At 40.8% G+C, this 19,894-nt stretch overlaps 1 protein-coding gene across 5 annotated transcripts in view; it reads right to left on the bottom strand.

Moving 5' to 3' along the window:
* Positions 1-242: 242 nt before the first annotated feature.
* Positions 243-19,894, bottom strand: part of MAP7 (microtubule associated protein 7) — a 171,650-nt gene continuing 151,998 nt past the window's right edge. For 3 of the 5 annotated variants that reach the window (XM_063443272.1, XM_063443269.1, XM_063443273.1), the window contains exons 8-18: positions 18,948-19,099; positions 16,751-16,878; positions 16,353-16,603; positions 9,690-9,867; positions 8,829-9,021; positions 8,383-8,454; positions 6,001-6,051; positions 5,869-5,920; positions 3,716-3,833; positions 3,152-3,375; positions 243-2,304 (exon numbers count right to left, since the gene is read on the bottom strand). In XM_063443272.1, the coding sequence (XP_063299342.1) occupies positions 2,294-2,304; positions 3,152-3,375; positions 3,716-3,833; positions 5,869-5,920; positions 6,001-6,051; positions 8,383-8,454; positions 8,829-9,021; positions 9,690-9,867; positions 16,353-16,603; positions 16,751-16,878; positions 18,948-19,099 (1,430 nt within the window). In that variant the 3' untranslated portion in view covers positions 243-2,293. The remainder of the gene's footprint in view (positions 2,305-3,151; positions 3,376-3,715; positions 3,834-5,868; positions 5,921-6,000; positions 6,052-8,382; positions 8,455-8,828; positions 9,022-9,689; positions 9,868-16,352; positions 16,604-16,750; positions 16,879-18,947; positions 19,100-19,894) is intronic. The other 2 variants (XM_063443271.1, XM_063443270.1) reach the window with 2 other exon arrangements.

A 19,894-nucleotide genomic window follows, 5' to 3' on the forward strand; every position in this document is an offset into this window, starting at 1 on the left:
TGGCTAAACCATTATTCTTTATTTAAGAGTATTGCACTTTTCTAACATGCTCTGTATGTGCTCAGAGATTTTTCTATATCCACTTCTGCCAAGCTGCCTAGAATTTCAGTGTACAAATGAGGGTTTGTGGTGATGGAACCTAAGTGCTGCTTGTATTTAATATAATTTGTTGGTGATTTGCAAGCCTATGTGTACATGTTGTTAGTGAGGAGTTAAGAAAGAACACTTGAAAAGCAAACAAATTTCAATTATTTCAAACAGATTTATTCATTAATTACATGCTATATAGGTTAAACGAAATAAAAACGGCATCATTTGAACTTCATTTTAAATATAACTTCTATTTACATGGACAGAAGGACAAAAATGAAACAAAAACAGACAAAGCAAATTCAAAGTATTACACTGTGGGTTGTGTCTGCTATACGGTGTCAAATGTGACACCAAACATTATTGTTAAATAGGAAGAGTATCTGTGTTAGAACCACAATATAAGGGGTTCTCTGGTGACCAGATTGCGATAAAATTAGGATATCCTTAAATGAACTCTCTAGGCACCATAATCACATCATTTAATTGTAGTAGTAATGGTGCCTGAAGTCTGCTAGTGCCATCCACTATTCAGTGTTAAACCAATTTTTAAAATTTGGACACTGAATGAGAGTCCCCGGATGCCCACAGCCAGGCCTCCCTTTGCTGCTCACGCCGTGCTTCTGCACTAATTCAAAAATAAATGGTCAGCAGTGATAGGCTGAGAGAACCAGCTGACTGCTCTCAGCCTATTACAGCCATTCATCTCTTTAATGCATTGTTATGGCGTAACTCCTCCTTATCCATACCGTCAGGAGGGGGTAGGCTGCAGGCACCCTCATTCAGTGTTTAAGCATTTGAGAACAGTTCAAAACTGAATAGAGTGACAGCAAAAGACTCCAAGCACCATAGCCACTTCGATGAGATGATCAGAATAGTAAGGAGATGCTTGAAAATGATAGCCATACTAATTTAATGATAAATTAAAAAGTTCAGTAGTGAAACATATTAATGAGTGCATGTTCATTTACCAGTGCTTTGTATGTATTCATAAAGGTGTGCAAATTCGAAAACTGTTGTGAGAAAAGAAAAAAGCAGACAATAAAGTCACCCTCTTAATTTATACATGAAAAATATAGATTCAATTTAACAGTTTAAACAAACAAAAACACAAAAATAATTTTCTGTTGCTCTGAAACGAGCAAAAGTGTTTGCACAAAATTATATATATATATATTTATTTTATTTTTACCCCTCCATAACTATAAGTGACTTTAAGATTTCAATAAGGCAGAGAAAAATCTACAAGTAAGAAAAGCAGCAAAGTGAAAACCTACAATATATCTTTCTTTTGTTTTATGTTATCTTACAACAGGTATTTGAAGTGTATGAGAAAATGTGTGTAGTATAATTTTCTATTTGAACACTGGGTAATCATAAACAGTACAAACCAAAAAACAAAAACAATACAGCTCTATAATCTCTACATTTCCCTATGCCAGTGATTACTAGCCTTGACACTGCATATGCATGTATAAGAGTTATTTTCTCATGGTCCAAATAGAGAAAAATATAGTTCTCACAAATCTGCTGTGCCCACCTTATTCATTAATGCCTCTTTCACAGACATTTCTAGAATATTTTGTCATTAATTAAAAATAATAATAATAAAAAAAAAAATAGAAACCATTAAAAACTGGATTTCACTGTTTGGTATTTAAACACTAGTTACACATGAGAGACCCTGATACAGAAAGACTAAACATTGTAGGCCCTTTTAATGGGGTTCCCAGCAATAAAATTTAAACCAAACGGTTTAAATTCAACACCTCAGTAGTCCTAAATGTAGGATTGCAAAGGTATATTTCAAGTATTAACCATGTACAGTGTAAAAGATTATTAGAAGGTTAAACAATTATGTTTAAAACTGGATAGTTCTGATAAAAAAAGTTCCATCCATTTTGATGTCTCTGATCACTTTCTTTGCTATATTGCAGTAGGTAAAAAAATTGAGAAAACAATCTTGCGTTCAGTAGCCTTTTGATGGGGTGAAGCCATTTTATGCACCACACAGGAAAAATCAACGTTCTTTACCCAGCTGTTATAATGTTACCACTCAGACAAAATAGTTTCTGCTCTTGCTTCAATATAAGGTCCTTCTTAAAATGGTTAGCCAGTGATAACCATCCTTTAAATAATCTTCCCTTAAGAAGAATCCTTGAGGGAAAAAAGCTGCTTTTCTATACTTCACTATTTACCTTCTTCAGATGACCTCTGGAAAAAAAGGAAAAACATTTTTTTAAATTTAACATGAAAAGCATTTTGTATTGTGCGGTGCAGTGCAAGCTATGCGGAGATGTTTTACAGATCAACTTTTTTTTTGGTTTCTCAATTTTTACATAGACGAAGATGATCTTTAAATATACTTTTGAATAGTTTCCAGGCAATATCCCATCTATCCCAACAAGAACTAAAAGAAGAATGCTGAAGTACTGCTTTCTTGTTTTTACAAGACTTTTACGGTAGATGAAAATGTTTATGTTGAGACTTCTCCTGTGGTCCAAAAGAGATTTATGATTATTTCTCCCAATTTGTGAACAGGGATAAATAAGACATACAACAATAAAATTAGCATGACTACATTCCCTAATGCAAATATTTATATTATATCTGTAAATTTAAATTTGACAGTCTTCGCAAATCCAATGCTTTCCTATATGAAAACCACTTCTGATGATGTCAGCTAAGCAGGCAGATCAGGGGCAGAGACAGCAACAGCTAACTGGAATGAAGGTAAGATTTTACTATATTTAGGTGGGCAAGTGGGCGTGGGGGAGCAAAGGGGGCTAGATAGTGTTTTCAACACTAGAAGGTAAGGGATACTTGTTTGTGTTCTTGAGCCTACAGTTTTCATTTAATCCTAAAAATTCCGGAGGTTTAGCAGATCATTGAGAGTCTGGTTAAAAGTTAGAAAAATCTTGGAAGAATACAACTGCACAGAAATCTAACATATTCCCACAGGTTGATATTTACATTATTTACTAAATTAAAGTAATGTGTTAAATGTTGTTTCAAAGAGAATTAACAAGTAGAAAGCAATAAATAAATAAAAACACCTGACCTGTTGTTTGTTGTGTCTGTACATTATCAACTTGAGGCAACGTTACAAGGGTCGCCTGTTCTTCAAATGCTAACTTGGGATTCAAAGGAATGTCTTGGATGTTGTTTCCTTCATTGTTCAAAGAGTCAAGTTTTATTGGTTTAGTTCCAATAGGTAAGTTTATGATCTCTTCGAAGTTATTGTTTGGGGAGAATAGTCCATTTTCATTTGTTTGTTTCTCCGTGCTAATGGGGGATAAAACAAAAACAAAAACAAAAACCCACATTAGACAGTGTGCATTTCATTTCAATAAGATTTCTCATCATCATTTAAGGGACAGAATTTGCTACACTATTTACGTGGGGCAGGCAAAATTACTTGGATGATATCCCATAAATGTGCTCTATTTAACAGTCACTAGTTATAAAAAGATTAGTTACTTTTTAATTAAAATTTATTTCACTCTATTTAGCCAGTTGCTGACATACAGCATGAATTGTCCACTCACAATAACTTACTCCTTTACTGCAACAATTGTTTTGCATCACCACACAACAATTCATATTATGCTTATGTGCTACTTGCCTATCCACAGAATAGGCAATCCTTTGTGAAGAAACTAGGATCTCTCCATTCCGAGGGGTTTCCATGGGACTCTGGATAAATACAGGCTCCTGCTCTTGTTGTGAGGATGCTGGTACAACTGATGCACAGAAAAAAAAAAAAGTTTATAGTCTCCAAAAATCATTAATAACATAATTGAAGTTGCATCTAGCACAACCCTTTCCATCAATATGTTAGAAAGGTCTACATGGTGTGCACGGGTGTCTGCAGGTGTCTCCCCCATGGATTTTTTAGCTTGTGCCAGTATTTCTCTTTTCAGATTTGGAATACATTGCAATACCGGCGCCGGTCAGTAGGTGGCGATGTGTGTGGAGAGAGGCAGGGATAAGAAGCTAAATCTTATCCCTGCTTCTCTCTCCAGAATGAATACGCAGGAGAGCAGATATAGATAGTGCAGCCAGCAACTCCCAACCTGCAGAGACAGTCTACAGATCAGGCAAGTGAGGGATTTGGGGGCAGCCTACAGATCAGGCAAGTGAGGGATTTGGGGGCAGCCGACAGATCAGGCAATTAAGGGATGTGGGGGCAGCCTACAGAAAGTAGCAGGAAGGGTCTGCAAGGAGCAGGAAGGGTCTGCAAGGAGCAGGAAGGGTCTGCAAGGAGCAGGAAGGGTCTGCAAGGAGCAGGAAGGGTCTGCAAGGAGCAGGAAGGGTCTGCAAGGAGCAGGAAGAGTCTGCAAGGAGCAAGAAGAGTCTGCAAGGAGCAAGAAGAGTCTGCAAGGAGCAAGAAGAGTCTGCAAGGAGCAAGAAGAGTCTGCATGGAGCAGAAAGGGTCTGCAAGGAGCAGAAAGGGGCAGCAGGAGCAGGAAGGTAAAGGGGCAGTAAGAATCAGAAGGGGGGCAGGGAGTGAAGGGGTTACAGTGTGGGGGCAGGGAGAGTAGGGGTTACAGTGTGGGGGGCAGGGAGAGTAGGGGTTACAGTGTGGGGGGAGCAGGGAGAGAAGGGGACACAGTGTGGGGGGCAGGGAGAGAAGGGGATACAGTGGGGGAGGGGGGCAGGGAGAGAAGGGGATACAGTGGTGGGAGGGGGCAGGGAGAGAAGGGGTTACAGTGTGGAGGAGCAGGGAGTGAAGGTTAGAGTGTGTGTGGGGGTGGGGGCACGAGAAAAGGAGTTACATTGGGGGGGCATTGTCTGGGGGCTGTGTCCTACCTTCATTAAATTCCCTGGTGGTCCAGTGTCCTCCCTGGTGGTCCGGTGGTTTAATTCTCCGCTCTGCAGCTCCGCTGGGTGCAGAGCTGCAGACCATCTAATAAAAGTCTCCCGAGCTCCTAGAGTGTTGCCATGATAACGCTCTAGGTGCTCGCGATAATTTTATCACACGGTCTGCAGCTCTGCACCCGGCGGAGCTGCAGACCGGAGGTGCTGGACAGACTGATTGGAGGGAGCCTGGTGGCATACAGGGCAAACCGCTGGGCCCTCTCCTGGTGTCGGGCCTGCGGTCACGGACCGAGAGCCCGACTAATCAGTCTTCCTGCCTGACTCCCCGGCGACGCTGGATGTGTGGGTCAGTGCAACCCGCACTTTGGGAAACGCTGCTCTAGCCAATCAGCGGCACCTATGCCTGGCGTCAATCTGCACTTCCTGACACTCCATTTCAGAAGCCGAATACCACTGAGCGACTTGGAGATCTGGAGCTGGAGGAAGTCTTTGGGGTGAAACTATTTGAGAGCGGTTTAACCCCTTAGAGAGAGCATACAGGGGCCTCCTGGCATCATAGCATTTTCAATTAGATTAATTTGATTAAAGGAACCCTACAGTGTCAGGAATAAAAACATGTACTCCATAGTTATGAAAACGCTATTAACCCTGGCTTTATGTGATAATGACTATGCCCCTCCCCTTCATGACACTGTCAAAAAGGAGCAAGCATGGATGTCATTACAATTATGCCCCCCCCCAGAAAAAATGATGATGGTGTGCATCCACTTCTCCTAGACCACACACTTGGTTTTAACACACCAACCTTGTCATAAGACAAGACAGTCACAAGATACTTATTAGCCAACATAAGGGCATTTAGGACATTCTATTTGTGTACTTAATGAGCTTTTGAACACCTCTTTTACATCTATTGGATTATTTCACATATACCAGTTAATTGTGTTGTATCCATACCTGAGTTTTCAAGAGATGCTGGTATTTCTCCATTTCTTTGCACACTGGGCTGCTGAAAAACCAAGATATACTACATAAAAATACTAATATCTGAAAACTGAACTCCTAAAAACAACATTTTCTGAACAATACCTTTTCACCAGCTTCACTACGCCGGGTCCTTTTCATTATTTCTTCAAGGCGCTAGAAAGAAATATAGACGTAGAAAGTGTTAGCCTACATACATGAGCATATGACTACTGCCTGTAAAGGAAGAAGCCAGCTAAAGTAATATTATCAACAGTCAGTCTTAAGTAGGAAAATCTCTTTGATCTACTGTGGATGTTGGAAATCCAGTTTAATAAGGCCCGGGAGCCATTTCTTCCTAATAATCTCCCTTTTTTTCCGGTTGGTCCAAAGGAGGTTTACGGACACTATAGGCATTCTGTGAAATTAAAGGGCAGGGTGTGATGTGGTAAGGACCTTTTCTGGTAACTATAAAGAGAACCCCTTTTGATGGCATGTTTGGAAGTGTTAAGGGAAGAAGAAATGACTATGGACTGTATTGGAATTTTACAGACAACAACATATTGTGTTGTGTTTTTGAAAGACGAGCAGTTCTTAAAGTATTAAATATCATAGAATATAACTTGCAAATCCCTTATCTATGCGATAAGATACCAGTGATGGCTTTGCAAAGCAGATCAGTTGCTGCTAATGGATAAGTGACGAAGATTATCTTATGGCAATATGGAGTATTAAGCAGATTCAAATATTATTGCTTTTTGTGCTTCCCTGTGTGATAGATTGAACACGAGTAAAGAATAGTTATATATAATGCAAGGCACACATTTGTAGTAGTTTTCCACCGGATTTCAATTTATCTGAACTTAGGCTGATGGCTGTTTGTCAGAATTCTGTACCCCATATGGATGTATAACCGAGCAAATAAATACCGTGATGGCATACATGTTAGTTTGATTCTGTATTTGGGCTCTGCCCATTGTGACCATAAAAATAAAAAATAAAAAGATGATGCTAGAGCAGCAGTTCCCAACCCAGTCCTCAAGTACCCCCCAACAGTCCAGGATTAAGGTATTACCCAGTTGTTTTTATAAAGGGGAAAAAAAACACTTTAGCCACAACAGGCTAATCCCTAAATCCTGGACTGGTAGGAGGTACTTGAGGACTGGGTTGGGAACCGCTGTGCTAGAGGACAGCCACTAAATGTTATATGTATTCTTAGATCCAAAGAGAAGTGAACCTTGGAAGAAGAAAAAGGAAGAGCAGTACACAAAATAAAAATAAAATAAAAAGTACTGCTCCTTTTCCTCCTCACAATTATCATATATATATGTCACATGTATTTAAGGATCTCCGATACTCATTCAGATGACTCCTCAGCTCGTCTGAATATCCATGAAAAAATATATGTACATGTATGTGTTGGAGATCATGAAATAAATTTCATTTTCAGTAAAATGGTGTTGCAGAACCTTATTGTTCCACTGTAAACAAGCCTAATGCAGGGCAATAATATTTGTTCGTTTAGATTGTAGCTCTTATTTTTTTTTCCATAAATCATTATACGGTAAGTGATTTCTGTGGGATGGTCATTTCTACTATTTGCATTGCTTTTGTCACAAACATTTATAAACAAACAAAAAAAGGCACTGCATTGCGGTTTGGTTAAATTCATGATTTATTAAAAGTCCTGACATTTTGTACGAATGAACTTCAACAAAACTATTTAGCGGTGAAGACTACGCCAGTTAAATTTGCAATGGCAATCAAAAAAAGTAAAATATTTTTTCTTAGTCACACAATAAATACATAAAATTAGCAGTTTTACATCTCTACCGAGTCTCTTGTTTACTTTTTTTTTTGCTACCTATATTCAAAAGGTAACCATGAAGTTCTTTAATTCTAACCTATCTACAGACTGAATTGCAATGAGTTGAGAAAGCTACTAAAACATGTGGACTAAAACAGTAGATTGGCTAGATTAGTCTAAATTTTGCAATTCAGGCTTCAGTGGGGGAAAAAAACGGATAGATCTTCAATCATAGAAGATATATCTAGCCTGGTTAGGACAAAATGCCAATACATCTGAAGTTTAAAAAAATAATAGTAAAAAAATAAATAGTCAGATGACAAAGCCGCTTTGAATGCAAATATTTAAATAGCACAATAAATCTTACAAGAGGTCCCAAATGTATCCTCTCTAATAAACTAGCTTAGAAAAGACAACTGTGTCAGTGTGATTGCACACCTTTGTGCTCCCAAAGAATATCTGCGGAATATTACTTATCGTGTCAGCTTCATGAAGGAAGGTCAGGAAACCGCTTCAATTACAAACTACATCTGTTTCATACATTCCCCCATCCCTTGTTAAAGGTGTCATATCACCTATTACATCTTGCTGCAATCCTTATTATCCCTTCTACATTATAGACACAATACAGACCGTGTTGGTAAGCCATGGTGTTAGATTTTACGTTCATGGGCATAGATAATATCAGTACATCCAGTTACCTTCTTTCTCTCTGAGCGCTCTTGCTCCTCTTTCTGGAAACGCTGTATTCGAATACGTTCAGCTTCTTCCTTCTAGAGTAGAATAAAAAAAAGTAAAAACAAGTTAAACAAGCAGCTTACAAGTTTGCGCAAACAAATAGCCCTCACACTAAAGAACAGCACCAGTTCGTTGTCTCCATATATGTTATGTGTTGGAAATCACACGGAATATCAAATCAGATTTTAGTCTCCCAGACAAGCGATTACTCATTTGGTAACCTTGTATAGACACTGCACATACTGACTCCTACCACCATTTCAATCTCTGAAATCACGAAAGTGATCATGGTTGTTGGAGTAACCCTCTCTATTTTAAAGAATAAAAAAAAAAATTAATATAATAATTATAAATGATTAGAGTTGCACATGTCTATGGTTAGCAATGATGGCTATAGCTTGGAACATACTAGTTTCTCAAGGCGTTCAGCCTCTTCCTTCTCCTTTTGCTCCTTCTCCTCTGCCAATTGTAATAGCATCCGCTCTCTTTCCTGACGTTCTTCCTCCTCCTTCTGTTTTCGCATACCCTCCTGCATTTGTGCCTCTTCCTCCCGTTGAGCCCTCTCTTCTGCTTTCCTTCTTGCCAGTTCTTCCTTCTTCTTGCTGGAATGCGAGAATGGTTATTATGGAATGAAGGAGAATATATGTCCATGTTAAACAATGTTGGTTTGGTAACTTCTTTCCATGCATGGAAATAATGTAATGTAATAATGTAAAGGTTATGCAGCACCCGTAATGGTCTAAACTCCAAAGAATAATTACAACATTCTGAAAACATGTCCTGTAATAAACATATTAAAAGAGGCATAGTGCAGTTAATACCGTTTTTAACAAATACACAAATCTAATCTTTTTCTACAAGGTTGTCATGTTTAACAGTGGCAAATGGAAAAAGACCTGTTGTGGAGCTTTGCATGCTGCTGGGGAGGAGGTAAGAAAAAGCAGCAGTAAGTCAAACGGTGGGGAAGAAGTAATATACAAAAGCAGTAAAATCTGACAAATTAGACTGAGAGGTGAAATTTCAGACTGTGACTTGGAGTCAGGAAGAGGATCTGAAGCATAATATATAGATCAAATTATATGCTCTTTAAAAAGTGCATAAGTTGTAGGTACAATGACAAATTGGAATTACCAACAATTCTCACTTTAATGAATATCCATATATATATTTTTATTGGCTATTGACTTAATACACACACAAAAAAAATAAAAAATCCCTTCCAAATAAACAATGCTGCAATTTTAGTAAAGATAATAAGGCATCTAGTTACCGCTCCTCCTCCTCCTTTTCTCGCTTTTCCTCCTCTTCACGCTCTCTCTGTTCTCGAGCAAGTCTTCTTTTCTCAGCTAAAATTCTAGTTGCTTCCTCTGGGTTGTTGGTTCCAGCAAAAGGCTTGCCAGCCAGTGTGGGTGAAGGTAAAACTGGTGTAGATGGCAATACTGGAGAAGCTGTATGAAATCCCAAAGAAACATCAAAGGGTTATCAAGGCTCAAAATGTCATGCCCTTTCTTACTATCCAGGATTTAAAGTTACTCATCACCAAAAGCGTATGTGAAAGCCCCTGTTTTTCTGTTCTCGCTTTGTGTGTTAATATTTTTGGAAAAAAAACAAAAACAAACATACATTAAAAAATAAAATCACATGAACGCATTTAGAAACAGTTCTTCCATTTCCTACTTGCCTATACTGGGATAGCTTTCTACATTTGATATATCGTCTTTTTAAAGCAGTGGTAGTAGCTGTAATGGCACAGAAACCGAAGGATATATATCCACCTACCTCAAATAGTCAGATTGCAAAGCTCAAGCAATATAAATGTGGTTCTAAAACATAACTTTTACTCATAAATTATGCTAAGTATGCAATTAACTAAGTGGTATATGGGGGGCGGTGCTTGATCAGCATGGCTGCCAGACGTGCAGTGTGTGGGCCCCTCACAAACTTCTTGTAACTTTCACTCCTGCAGTGGGTTTATACCCATAGACACAATCCGAACACTGACTGCTGTGGAGTCTATTTGGGCATGTTTTTTTTTTTTTTTTAAATTCTTTATTTTTGCGTGCATGAAAAAATACAACAAGTGGGCTCTTCATGCCCTATCAGATTGACAAGCATATAGACAGAGTAGTTAGCCATTAGGTAGCATGTAGAATACTTTGCACAAATTTTATATTGTAAAATTTAAGTAACCAATAATCAGCTTGTGTACATATTAAGACAGGTTAAGAATAATTGTCGCTGTAGGTAGTTAACCATTGTTATGAGGCAATTTTGTAAGTTATAACAGGCTTATTGCATAATAGTAAAGCTGTAAGTGCTAAGTCATGCATGTTCAGTTAAGTGGGGAGTGGGAGAGCAGTAATTTACAGTCTATGTAGAGGGACGTTATCTTATTTCCTCCCCGTTACTTTTAATTTACCACAGGGACAGCTAGTCACCGGGCTTGTCGGAGAGAATAGAAATGGTGGCACAGACTTTTTGTAAATATGTTATCGCTGCAGACCTACTTGGAGACCAGCTGTGTTGAAAACCCAAACAATATTATTGGGGAGATGTTCCCTGAACTATATACAGTGGTAGTATCTGTGCCCCTAGTGTTAGTTAATTTAATATATGTTACCTCCGATGACTAAGTACCTCAGTTGAGAATATATATTCTCCTTCAGACCTTAAGGCTTCAGACGGAGAGATGACCCTTCTTGGGCTAATAGTTTACAATGCATATTTAACCATCCATTGCAGAAGAAGCACGCAACCAGCGACATTTGTGTATACATTATTCAATTTTAACTCCAAACCCTGCACATGAGATAACATTTCCATGTTAAACCATTCTACAGTGTGTATGTGTTGAATACCTGTCCTGCATGTTTAATTTTTAAGATATTAGAAAACAAGAGTAAAAAGCCCAACTGGGCCCGGTGTGTGTACTTCAAATGAACGCGTTTGGTCTACAGATGTCTACGGGTCTGGCATGTCAACAATAAGAGAAACAAGTGGTGAGCCTTTACCAGCTAAAACTTTGCAGCACCTAAGAGGTTAAGGTTTTAAAGTTTAGTTTCGCCCTGGGTTTAACATATCTGTGGTGTATGTTTGTTCAAACTAATGATGTCTATGCAATTATGCAGTTATTAAGTCATGGTAAGTACATTAGGTTAGCAGTTATATGTATCTAGGGCAGACGTGGTAGTTAACTCGCATTGCTTGGTAGTGATCAGGTTAACATAAAAGACTAAGGCAGAGGGTTAACATAAAACAAGTGAAACATAGTGTGTCTAGCTGGGAGTAGCTACATAACTTCCCTAGTACCCATCTGAACGTTAAGTGTTCCAGAGAGGAGGCTTGGACCGTATGTGCGCTGTTTGGTTGTTTTTTTGACATTTAGGGATGAGTCATACACCTATATAAGACAAGTGTTGATCGTCAAGTAATAGCTTATCAGGTGAGTGGCTCCATATAAGATGTAGCTTGTTGTGTATAAATAAATGACATGTATGTGGTCTGGCTGCCTGAGTGCGATGAGGCAAGTATGAATATTGTGTTTGCCAGATGCTGGTTGGTCAGGTGCTATCGTTAAGATATAGCTTGTGCAGTGTGTGTGTGGGGCAGGCGAGGTAAACATTACTAGTGCCGAGCTAGTGTGATCTACTCATAAGAAATGTCAGTCGAAACAAGGGAAGAGCATGGCTAAAACTAAAATAGTAAATAAAGTAATCTGGCAGGCTGTTGACTATTCCCGCCCCCCTGCACTTTCTGTGTATCTGATGTTAACATTTGTGTAGGCTGGGTACGGCCTAAAGTTGTGGCTGAACATGAACAAAACATACGATAACATTTTTAAACTATGGTGTCTTGGCACCTTGTAACCGCTTGTTGGGCAGTTCGAGTCCTGGGGTGCTTGTACGGGTACCACGCTCGGAGACCAGAGGCACTGATCGCCAATGCGAGCCTGGTATGACCGCGTGATCTCTGGGAGTCTCTCAACTGAGGGTGCGGGGTTCCACTGTGTGGACGGTCCATATTCCTTCCAGGCCATGGTGTCTCCAGCTGGACATAGATTGTGCTGGGGTGGTACCGCAGTGCAATCTTCGGTGTCCAGTCCGATCAGGTCGTCGAGAAGGATACGGTGAACTGGTGTGGAGGCCGCCTTGAGATGCTGGGAGCCAATGTGGCGATTAATGTGCGACCATTATGCAAATGTCCCTGGTGTCGCCTAGTCTCTTGGGAAAGGTGGGAATCCGGTCCGAGAGGTGAGATCGGTCTGGTTCTCGAAGGGGGAAAGTTCCTCAGAAAGGGCATGTGTGAAAGTGAGGCGCGGGTAAGTTATGGTGTGGCTATAATCAAGGTGCAAGCACCTTATTAAGTCGTGACTGAGGCGTAGGTAACCGGCGTGGTGTTCCGTGGTATAAATAATGCGCTCTTCTCTGGGTCCCAGTTGTGAGTCGGGGTGGTGGGGGTTTGGGGTACTGATTGTGTGAGCAAGTCCTGAGGCAGACCCATGGTCTGCAAAAGGGCCGCTGCGTCTCGCAGACCCTGGATCTGGTGAGTTGTCTCGCCCTGCTGCACAAGGAGCGTACGGAAGGACCGCCAGCGATAATGCACGTTATGTCGCCGGAGTGTGGCTGTAAAGGGCCGAAGGGTCCTGCGCCATGCCAAAGTTCCGCTAGTCAAGTCATTGTAAAAGGTTAGCTTTGCGTTTTCGAATTGCATGGGGGGTTTCCCCCTGAGGGCGGTAAGGACCGCTGCTTTGTCTGATCCATTTTTAAATGTGAGTATGGTGTCCCTCGTGGCCGTGGCTGGGGCCCCGGCGGGTTTCGGGATCCTGAAAAGGTCTGTAGGTGCAACAGGTCTGGGCTGTCCTGGGGGAAAGATGGTGGTCAGCAGGCGCCCGATCGTGTGCGGCAGCTCTGCCTCCGGCAGCCCCTCTGGTAACCCCCTTACCTTAATGTTGCACCTCCGCCTTGCGTCTTCCTGGGCATCTAAGCGCCCTTCAAGCTGCCTGTTTTTAAGGGTCAGGTCTCGCATGTCCTTCTGCAGCGTGGCGATAATATGTTGGTGTGCCTGCGAGGTGTTTTCAAGCGCCGTGATACGGCCTGTCAGGCCCTGCAGCTCTCCCCTCAGGGTGGTGACATCCGCAAGGATGTTTTTCTGTAAGTCTGCTAACAGGGTTTTAAGCACCCCAGTGGTCACCAGATCAGCATCGGGATTATTCTTATTCTTCGGTGTGTTTGGTTTTGTCTTCGGCTTTGGGGTTGGTGCACGGGGATAGTCTTCATCAGCTCCCTCCGAGTAGTCTTCCGAGAAATCTGAACAGCCTCCGTGCAGCGCCGCCATATTTGATTCACTCGGGCCACATGCTTGCTGCCACATCTCCCCAATTGTGAGCCCTGGGGCAGGTTTGTCCGGCTTTTGGTTTTTATGTTTACGTCCCATGGGGCTGTTGGAGGTCTTGTGAGTCGTCCACGGGTATTGGGGGTATATTTTCGGTGTTCAGGCTTATTATCTTTTGATTTGACCCGGAGCTCCAGGGTTGTGCGTCCGTCTGCTTCGGCTGTTAGGCTCCGCCCCCCTATTTGGGCATGTTTGAGGCACCACTCCACTCTTTGTGGTCCGATTACATATTGTGGCCCACAAACTTGCAGCGGCCATCAGAATCTCCCAACCTGGACTCACTAGTATCTACAGTGCCTGAAGCGACAGCCCCATTACCTCCCCCCCCTTCTTGACCGGCGGGGAATATCCCAGTCCCCACTGAGGAAACTTACCATCCTGCAATACCTACCTAGTTGCCTGCAGATACAGGGACCTCATTGTGAAACTAAAAGTGCTGCCGGGACAGCCCCTGCTATGAACTATGAGGGCCCTGAAAAATGGGACTGGAGGAGACGCTTTGAGGCAAAATTTGATGAAGTGTGCCAGAAGTTCTGCAGCCGACTAAACAGTCGACCTCACTCATCAATTCACCAATACGCACCACAAGCCTTGAAAGCATCCTCATCTGGGTTGAGGGCCCACCGGGCGTCAAATCCCCCCTGCTGTCCACCTACCCAAGGAGCATTCCATATCTGAGGGACACTGGTGGCCCGCGATCCCTGGACATAGGGCATCAGCCCTCATCAAGACCTGGGCTCAAGGTGAGGGAAAAATCTGGTGCAACGGTTCCGACCTCTATGCATTTTGGCAGCTACTCAGGGAGAAGTGGTGATCCTGTGACCTGCATGGGAACTATTGATTCTTCATGGCCTTCATGTGGCATCGGCTGACCAGAGACTAACAGATACTTACCACGTCCTAGGCTCCTCTCCTACAGCAATGCTGGGAACTGTCTGGTCCTCCTAATTTTAATGTTCATTTTTCTGAGTACCATACCCAGTAGCACCTTACCACAACTTACTAGAATGTTACAGCTATATTTTCAACAATTCCAGCTGGGATATCAATCTATTCCTATATTGTTTTTCAAGTTGATCTAGCATGTTATCTGGCAATTTGTTATATCTGAACGTGTAGAGATGTACCTTGTCTAATTTCCCTTCATAAACTTACCAACCTCTGCTCCATACAATGTCTATAGTACTAATACTAAAAATTTGCAGTTTCTCTGAATGCCATGTTAATATGTCATACCATCTGTTACCACTATGCTTGGTTTTGTTGCCGTGGCATCACAAGCTTATCTTTTATCAAATGCACATCCAAAATAAAGAATTAAAAAAAAAAAAAAACTTAGTGGTATATAAATTGGTATTCAGTATGTTAGTGCCAAAAAGAGGGAGATTGTAACATTAAATGTCTGATCATAAACTACAAAGTTGGTCAGCTAACTTTCCTAATTAAATGAATATTAGTACATTACAAGTTTACTGCCAACAGGGATCGCCACTACCATAAGGCTCCCCTCTAGCTACATCGACTGGAATTCTTAACAATTACATCCATTAACATGGAAGGATAGCAATTATACAGTTCTAACTGTAGGAGTCTCACAGCCTCAATATAAGCTGTTTATTGCACTAAAGAAACAATACAAGGAAAACAAAGTTAGACTCATAGAAAGAGGCGGGGATGAATACAGCAGGCAGTTCCCTAGTGTGAATGAATTGCTGCCTCATCCCTAGATATTTTCTAGTCCGTCATAATAAATCTCATAGAAAAAAAAGTGATAAGGAAATAAAAATAGAGACAGAGAATTGCTTAAGTGAATATCGGTCAAGGACATGTTACAGCACTCGAAGTACGTTACACCTGTGGCTCAGGATCATCAGGAGTGCAAACCACTACTGAATAATACTAGTTGCCCTCGTATGTATCTAAGCAGAGGTGTGAGTAGAAAAATCCACACTTGTTAAGTGGTTGGGCTCTGTGGCCAATACCTATTGGTCCATTCTGGAAATTAGGCTAAATATGCTATAAACAAATGAGAAGATGGCGATCAGTATTTTTTTTAATTAATAAAATCTTTAGTACTGTACAGTGAGATCAGATAATTATATAAGAAGATACACAAATGCTGCTCACATAACTTGCTGTTATATGCCGCCATAGCGGATCATGGATACTATTAACATTATTACAAAAACAGAGAATATAAGAATGCTTGGAACGTCAAAAGCTTAGAGAAACTCAATAGTTTTCCCTTCAGTAAATCCCCACTCAGGGCTCAAAATAGTTTATCCTCACTTGTGCCATTACAGAAAGAACATATAGCATATCAGACTGATCCCACCCATTAGGGCAGTCCAGAACAGAAAAGCCAGTAAGTTCTCTCTGCACGAGAGATACATCAACTCTGGATGATCGTTTCAACCTACTTTAGGCCTTGTTAGTGAGGTGTAGCAATACCACTCTAAGCACAGTGTGCACGGGGTCCACATCTGGATCACTCTTTTAAACAATCCCATATATTGCTTACAACCACATATTTATAGCCTACCTGGTACACCATCAAGACTGAGAGCAGGAGGCCTTGGTTCAGTTGTGTTTACATCTGATGAATCTACTGGCTCTGTAGCCACTGGATTTTTAGTAGAGGCTTCAATAGGTTCCATCATGTCAGGTTTTTTCTTACGGTCTTCTTTCACCTCTTTTTTGATTGGACGGACATTTCCAGGTGAGGGTGGGCGTTGGGGATTAGTTACGGCTTTGATAGGATGGGTAGAAGATGCTGGTGATTTCTGTGGAAGCCTGAAATAAACCATACCAAACAATCTTTTTCAGACTACGTATCCACACATGAAGCTGATTTCCCAGTGTACCAGCAACAGAGCTAATCCAGTCTACTTTAATAGGAAACGTTTATTTTTACACAGTCAGTGCAAGCATCAAACTTACCATGCAACGATGGGTGTTGGGGATCTAAGTTTTGGAACAGTGGGAGAATTAGCTCTTTTAATATTTGAAGTGGGCATCAGCAGAAAATGTTCCCTCTCATTTTCACGTTCCTTATCTTTTTTCTCTGCCTAAAGAGAAAACATAAAATTAAGACAGTCAGGACACAAACTGTACGTGTGCTAATAATGTAGCAAGGCCAGGAGTGGCCATTAAGCAAGCCAGGTCATGGGTGGGCTGTGATGGCCATGGGTTGAGGACTACAGGGGAGATCAGAGGATTTACCCTGTTGGCCCATGCAGTGTCAGTGCTATCCAAGCACCGATCTTGCTGTGTGCCACAATGGGACGATGGGGAGATCAAATATCTCCCTTAATGGAACACAGGCAATTAAACCCTGAGAAGAGAGGGGAGAGTAGGAGCCAGCAGCTCTAACCAGCAGCTCAGCCAGGTTCTGAATGTTCCTATCGCAAGCTTTGACAGGCCGAATCTTGTAAGAATGAGGAGCTCCAGGCTATAGTTCACGCCCCCCTAGCCAGACCAAAGGTAATAAGGTAAGGGGGGGGGGGGAGGGGAGGATATAAAGTTGATAAAAATTTGGAATAAATAGAAAATGTAATTATATATATATGTAGACCTATACCTCCTTCACACACTACACCCCACAATTTACACACAGTGCACCCTTCACACAGTTGGTGTTTTGATCCTCTGGTGTTGTTTCCAATGCCTTTTGAGCACTCATGTACTGATGCCTATGCCTGTCGATCTTGGAGACTATGATGCCTGACAGAACCTTCCATGTTGTGGGGAGGAAGGTGATTGGTTGGTGGTCAGAGGGTGTTGTTTCCTTGTGAGGGTCCTTCATGGCCAGTATTGCTCTGCCTTCTGTTAGCCAGTCGGGGTGGGAGCCTGTTGCTAGTAACGGAATAATTTGTACTGCTAGTAGTTCATGCAGTGTTGTTAAGGTCTTTATTCAGTGATGTGTACCAACTTGGGCTTGACCAACTCTCCATGTGAGCTACTAGTTGTTGGTTATCCCCAACTTGATGTGACTTGCAGTGGTCTAGTAGCCACTGAGACTGTTATGTGATGCTTCTTTCTCCCTATACTGTTCAGTCTTTGCTTTGAATCTTGGGGAGGAGGAGGGGACATGGGGTTACCCTGCAGCCATTCAGACACCTTGCATGGCTCTTTGGTAAATATGGCATTTATTCTCCTCTGCTTATTCGCCTCTGCTTCTCTGGTGTATCTGCTTTGTCTGGTTGCCAGTGCTGCTATCCTTTCTGCTTAGCTGGTAGACCTTTGTATTTTTATATCTGTTGTTATGCCATCATGGGGCATACATTCAGGTATCTATAAGTATAAGTGTGGTTATGGGCTCATGTATGATGTTTGTGTAGTCCTTCTAATTCTAGTTGTGACACTAGCTTCCTCTTGACAATTTTCAAATGTTGTGTTAGGATAGATAAAGTTCTCTCATTCATCCATAGTTCCCACATACATTTCATATCATATTATTGAGGTATTTATCATTAAGTATCTTGCCCAGGGACACTTACTAATGAAGTTACAGGATTCTAAGGCACTGACAGTACCACATATCCAACTTCTCATGATAACAGTACGGAGATAAAAAGTACATTAAGAAAGAGGTGGGGAACCTCATCGCAGCACGGCATATCAGACGGCTGCCAAGATTCCAAAAACATAGGGGAGATTCAACTATTTTTTTTTTTTTTTTATAGCATGACCTTTCTTTCTATATTTCAACAGTTTGAGCTCCTTTAGAATTATGTACTACATATTATGAATACAATCTGAATATTCTCTGCATATTCTGGTTCACTTCCTACTCCAGCATAACATGGGAAAAAGAACACAGTAAAAGGGAATATGTTATTTTGTGCAAAAAAAAAAAAAAAAACAAGAACATTTTAAAAAAGCATATTTTTTTGTAAAATAATGGGGGAAGAGACATACTTCAAAGGTACAAAAGTAAGACATTGTGAAAAAGACATTTAATTGTGAAAGAACTAATAATTCAACAGAAAAACTATACAGAAGAGATGTTGTTTTTCCGGCCATATTCTGATAAACATGCCCCTCAGTATTTAAAACACTAGAAACTATTATTTATCTATTTTTGGTTTGGTTTATACTTCTGTGTAACACATTCTAGTTGGGATACTATACTTACATGAACAGTAAACTGTGTTGTTCTCCTCCTGAATATGGCTTCTGGAGTCGTAACAAAATGCTTTGGTCTCTCTGAGCTTTTAATATTTGTACTCTTGAAGGGCTGAGGGATGATGGTGCTGCAAGATGCTGAACGAGGACAAATTGGCATAACTAGGGTGTTTTTAAGAGTACACATTTGGAGAGACGAACATTGAAAAGCCAGAAAGCAAGGAGCAGCGAGGCAAGAGAAAAGAAAGAGAAGAATGACGCTGTTAATACCTGCCAGAAATCTTGATCAATCTCAAAACCATCACTGCACTTTACATGTTACACTGTTGGATATTTGGTAGTTAACTTGCATTTAGCAACCAATAAAAAATTAAAAATTAAATAAAACACATTCACTGTCCTGCAGGTTTCCCATAGACATTTACCTGCATGCTTTAAGGATCTCCTAGGCACAAGCCAGTTATTCCCTGTGACAAATCTACTTGTGCCAAGGTCAGGAGAGAATTCAAATTTTCCCAATGAGGTTATGAAGTGATACAGTGATGGGTTTGAAAATGTCTTAAAAAAAAACAACAACACATCAGACAATTTATTAAAGGAAAATAATTTTAAAGAAGGCGGTGGTAATTTCCATGTAACCCAAGATTAAAAAACAGCAAAATTAAACTTTGAGTGGAGAAAAGGAAACCAGCAGCCCAAGACAACACATCAAAGAACGCAAAGCACAGGCTGATGTAACAAACATGCATGACATACAACTTCAATAAATAAAAAAGAGAATTGAGGGCACTCCCGGAACATGCTTTTCTCAGGAATGGAGCTGCCATAGAGACCAAAATATATACATAATACAGATTAAGGAACAGCGAACACAAACAAATACAGTTTTACATTTCATTAGGCTATGAATCCCCATATTTGTTTGCCAAGATAGGTGATTTTAAGAAGCATTAAACG

Source organism: Pelobates fuscus, chromosome 2, assembly GCF_036172605.1.
Source record: "Pelobates fuscus isolate aPelFus1 chromosome 2, aPelFus1.pri, whole genome shotgun sequence".
Classification (NCBI taxonomy): domain Eukaryota; kingdom Metazoa; phylum Chordata; class Amphibia; order Anura; family Pelobatidae; genus Pelobates; species Pelobates fuscus.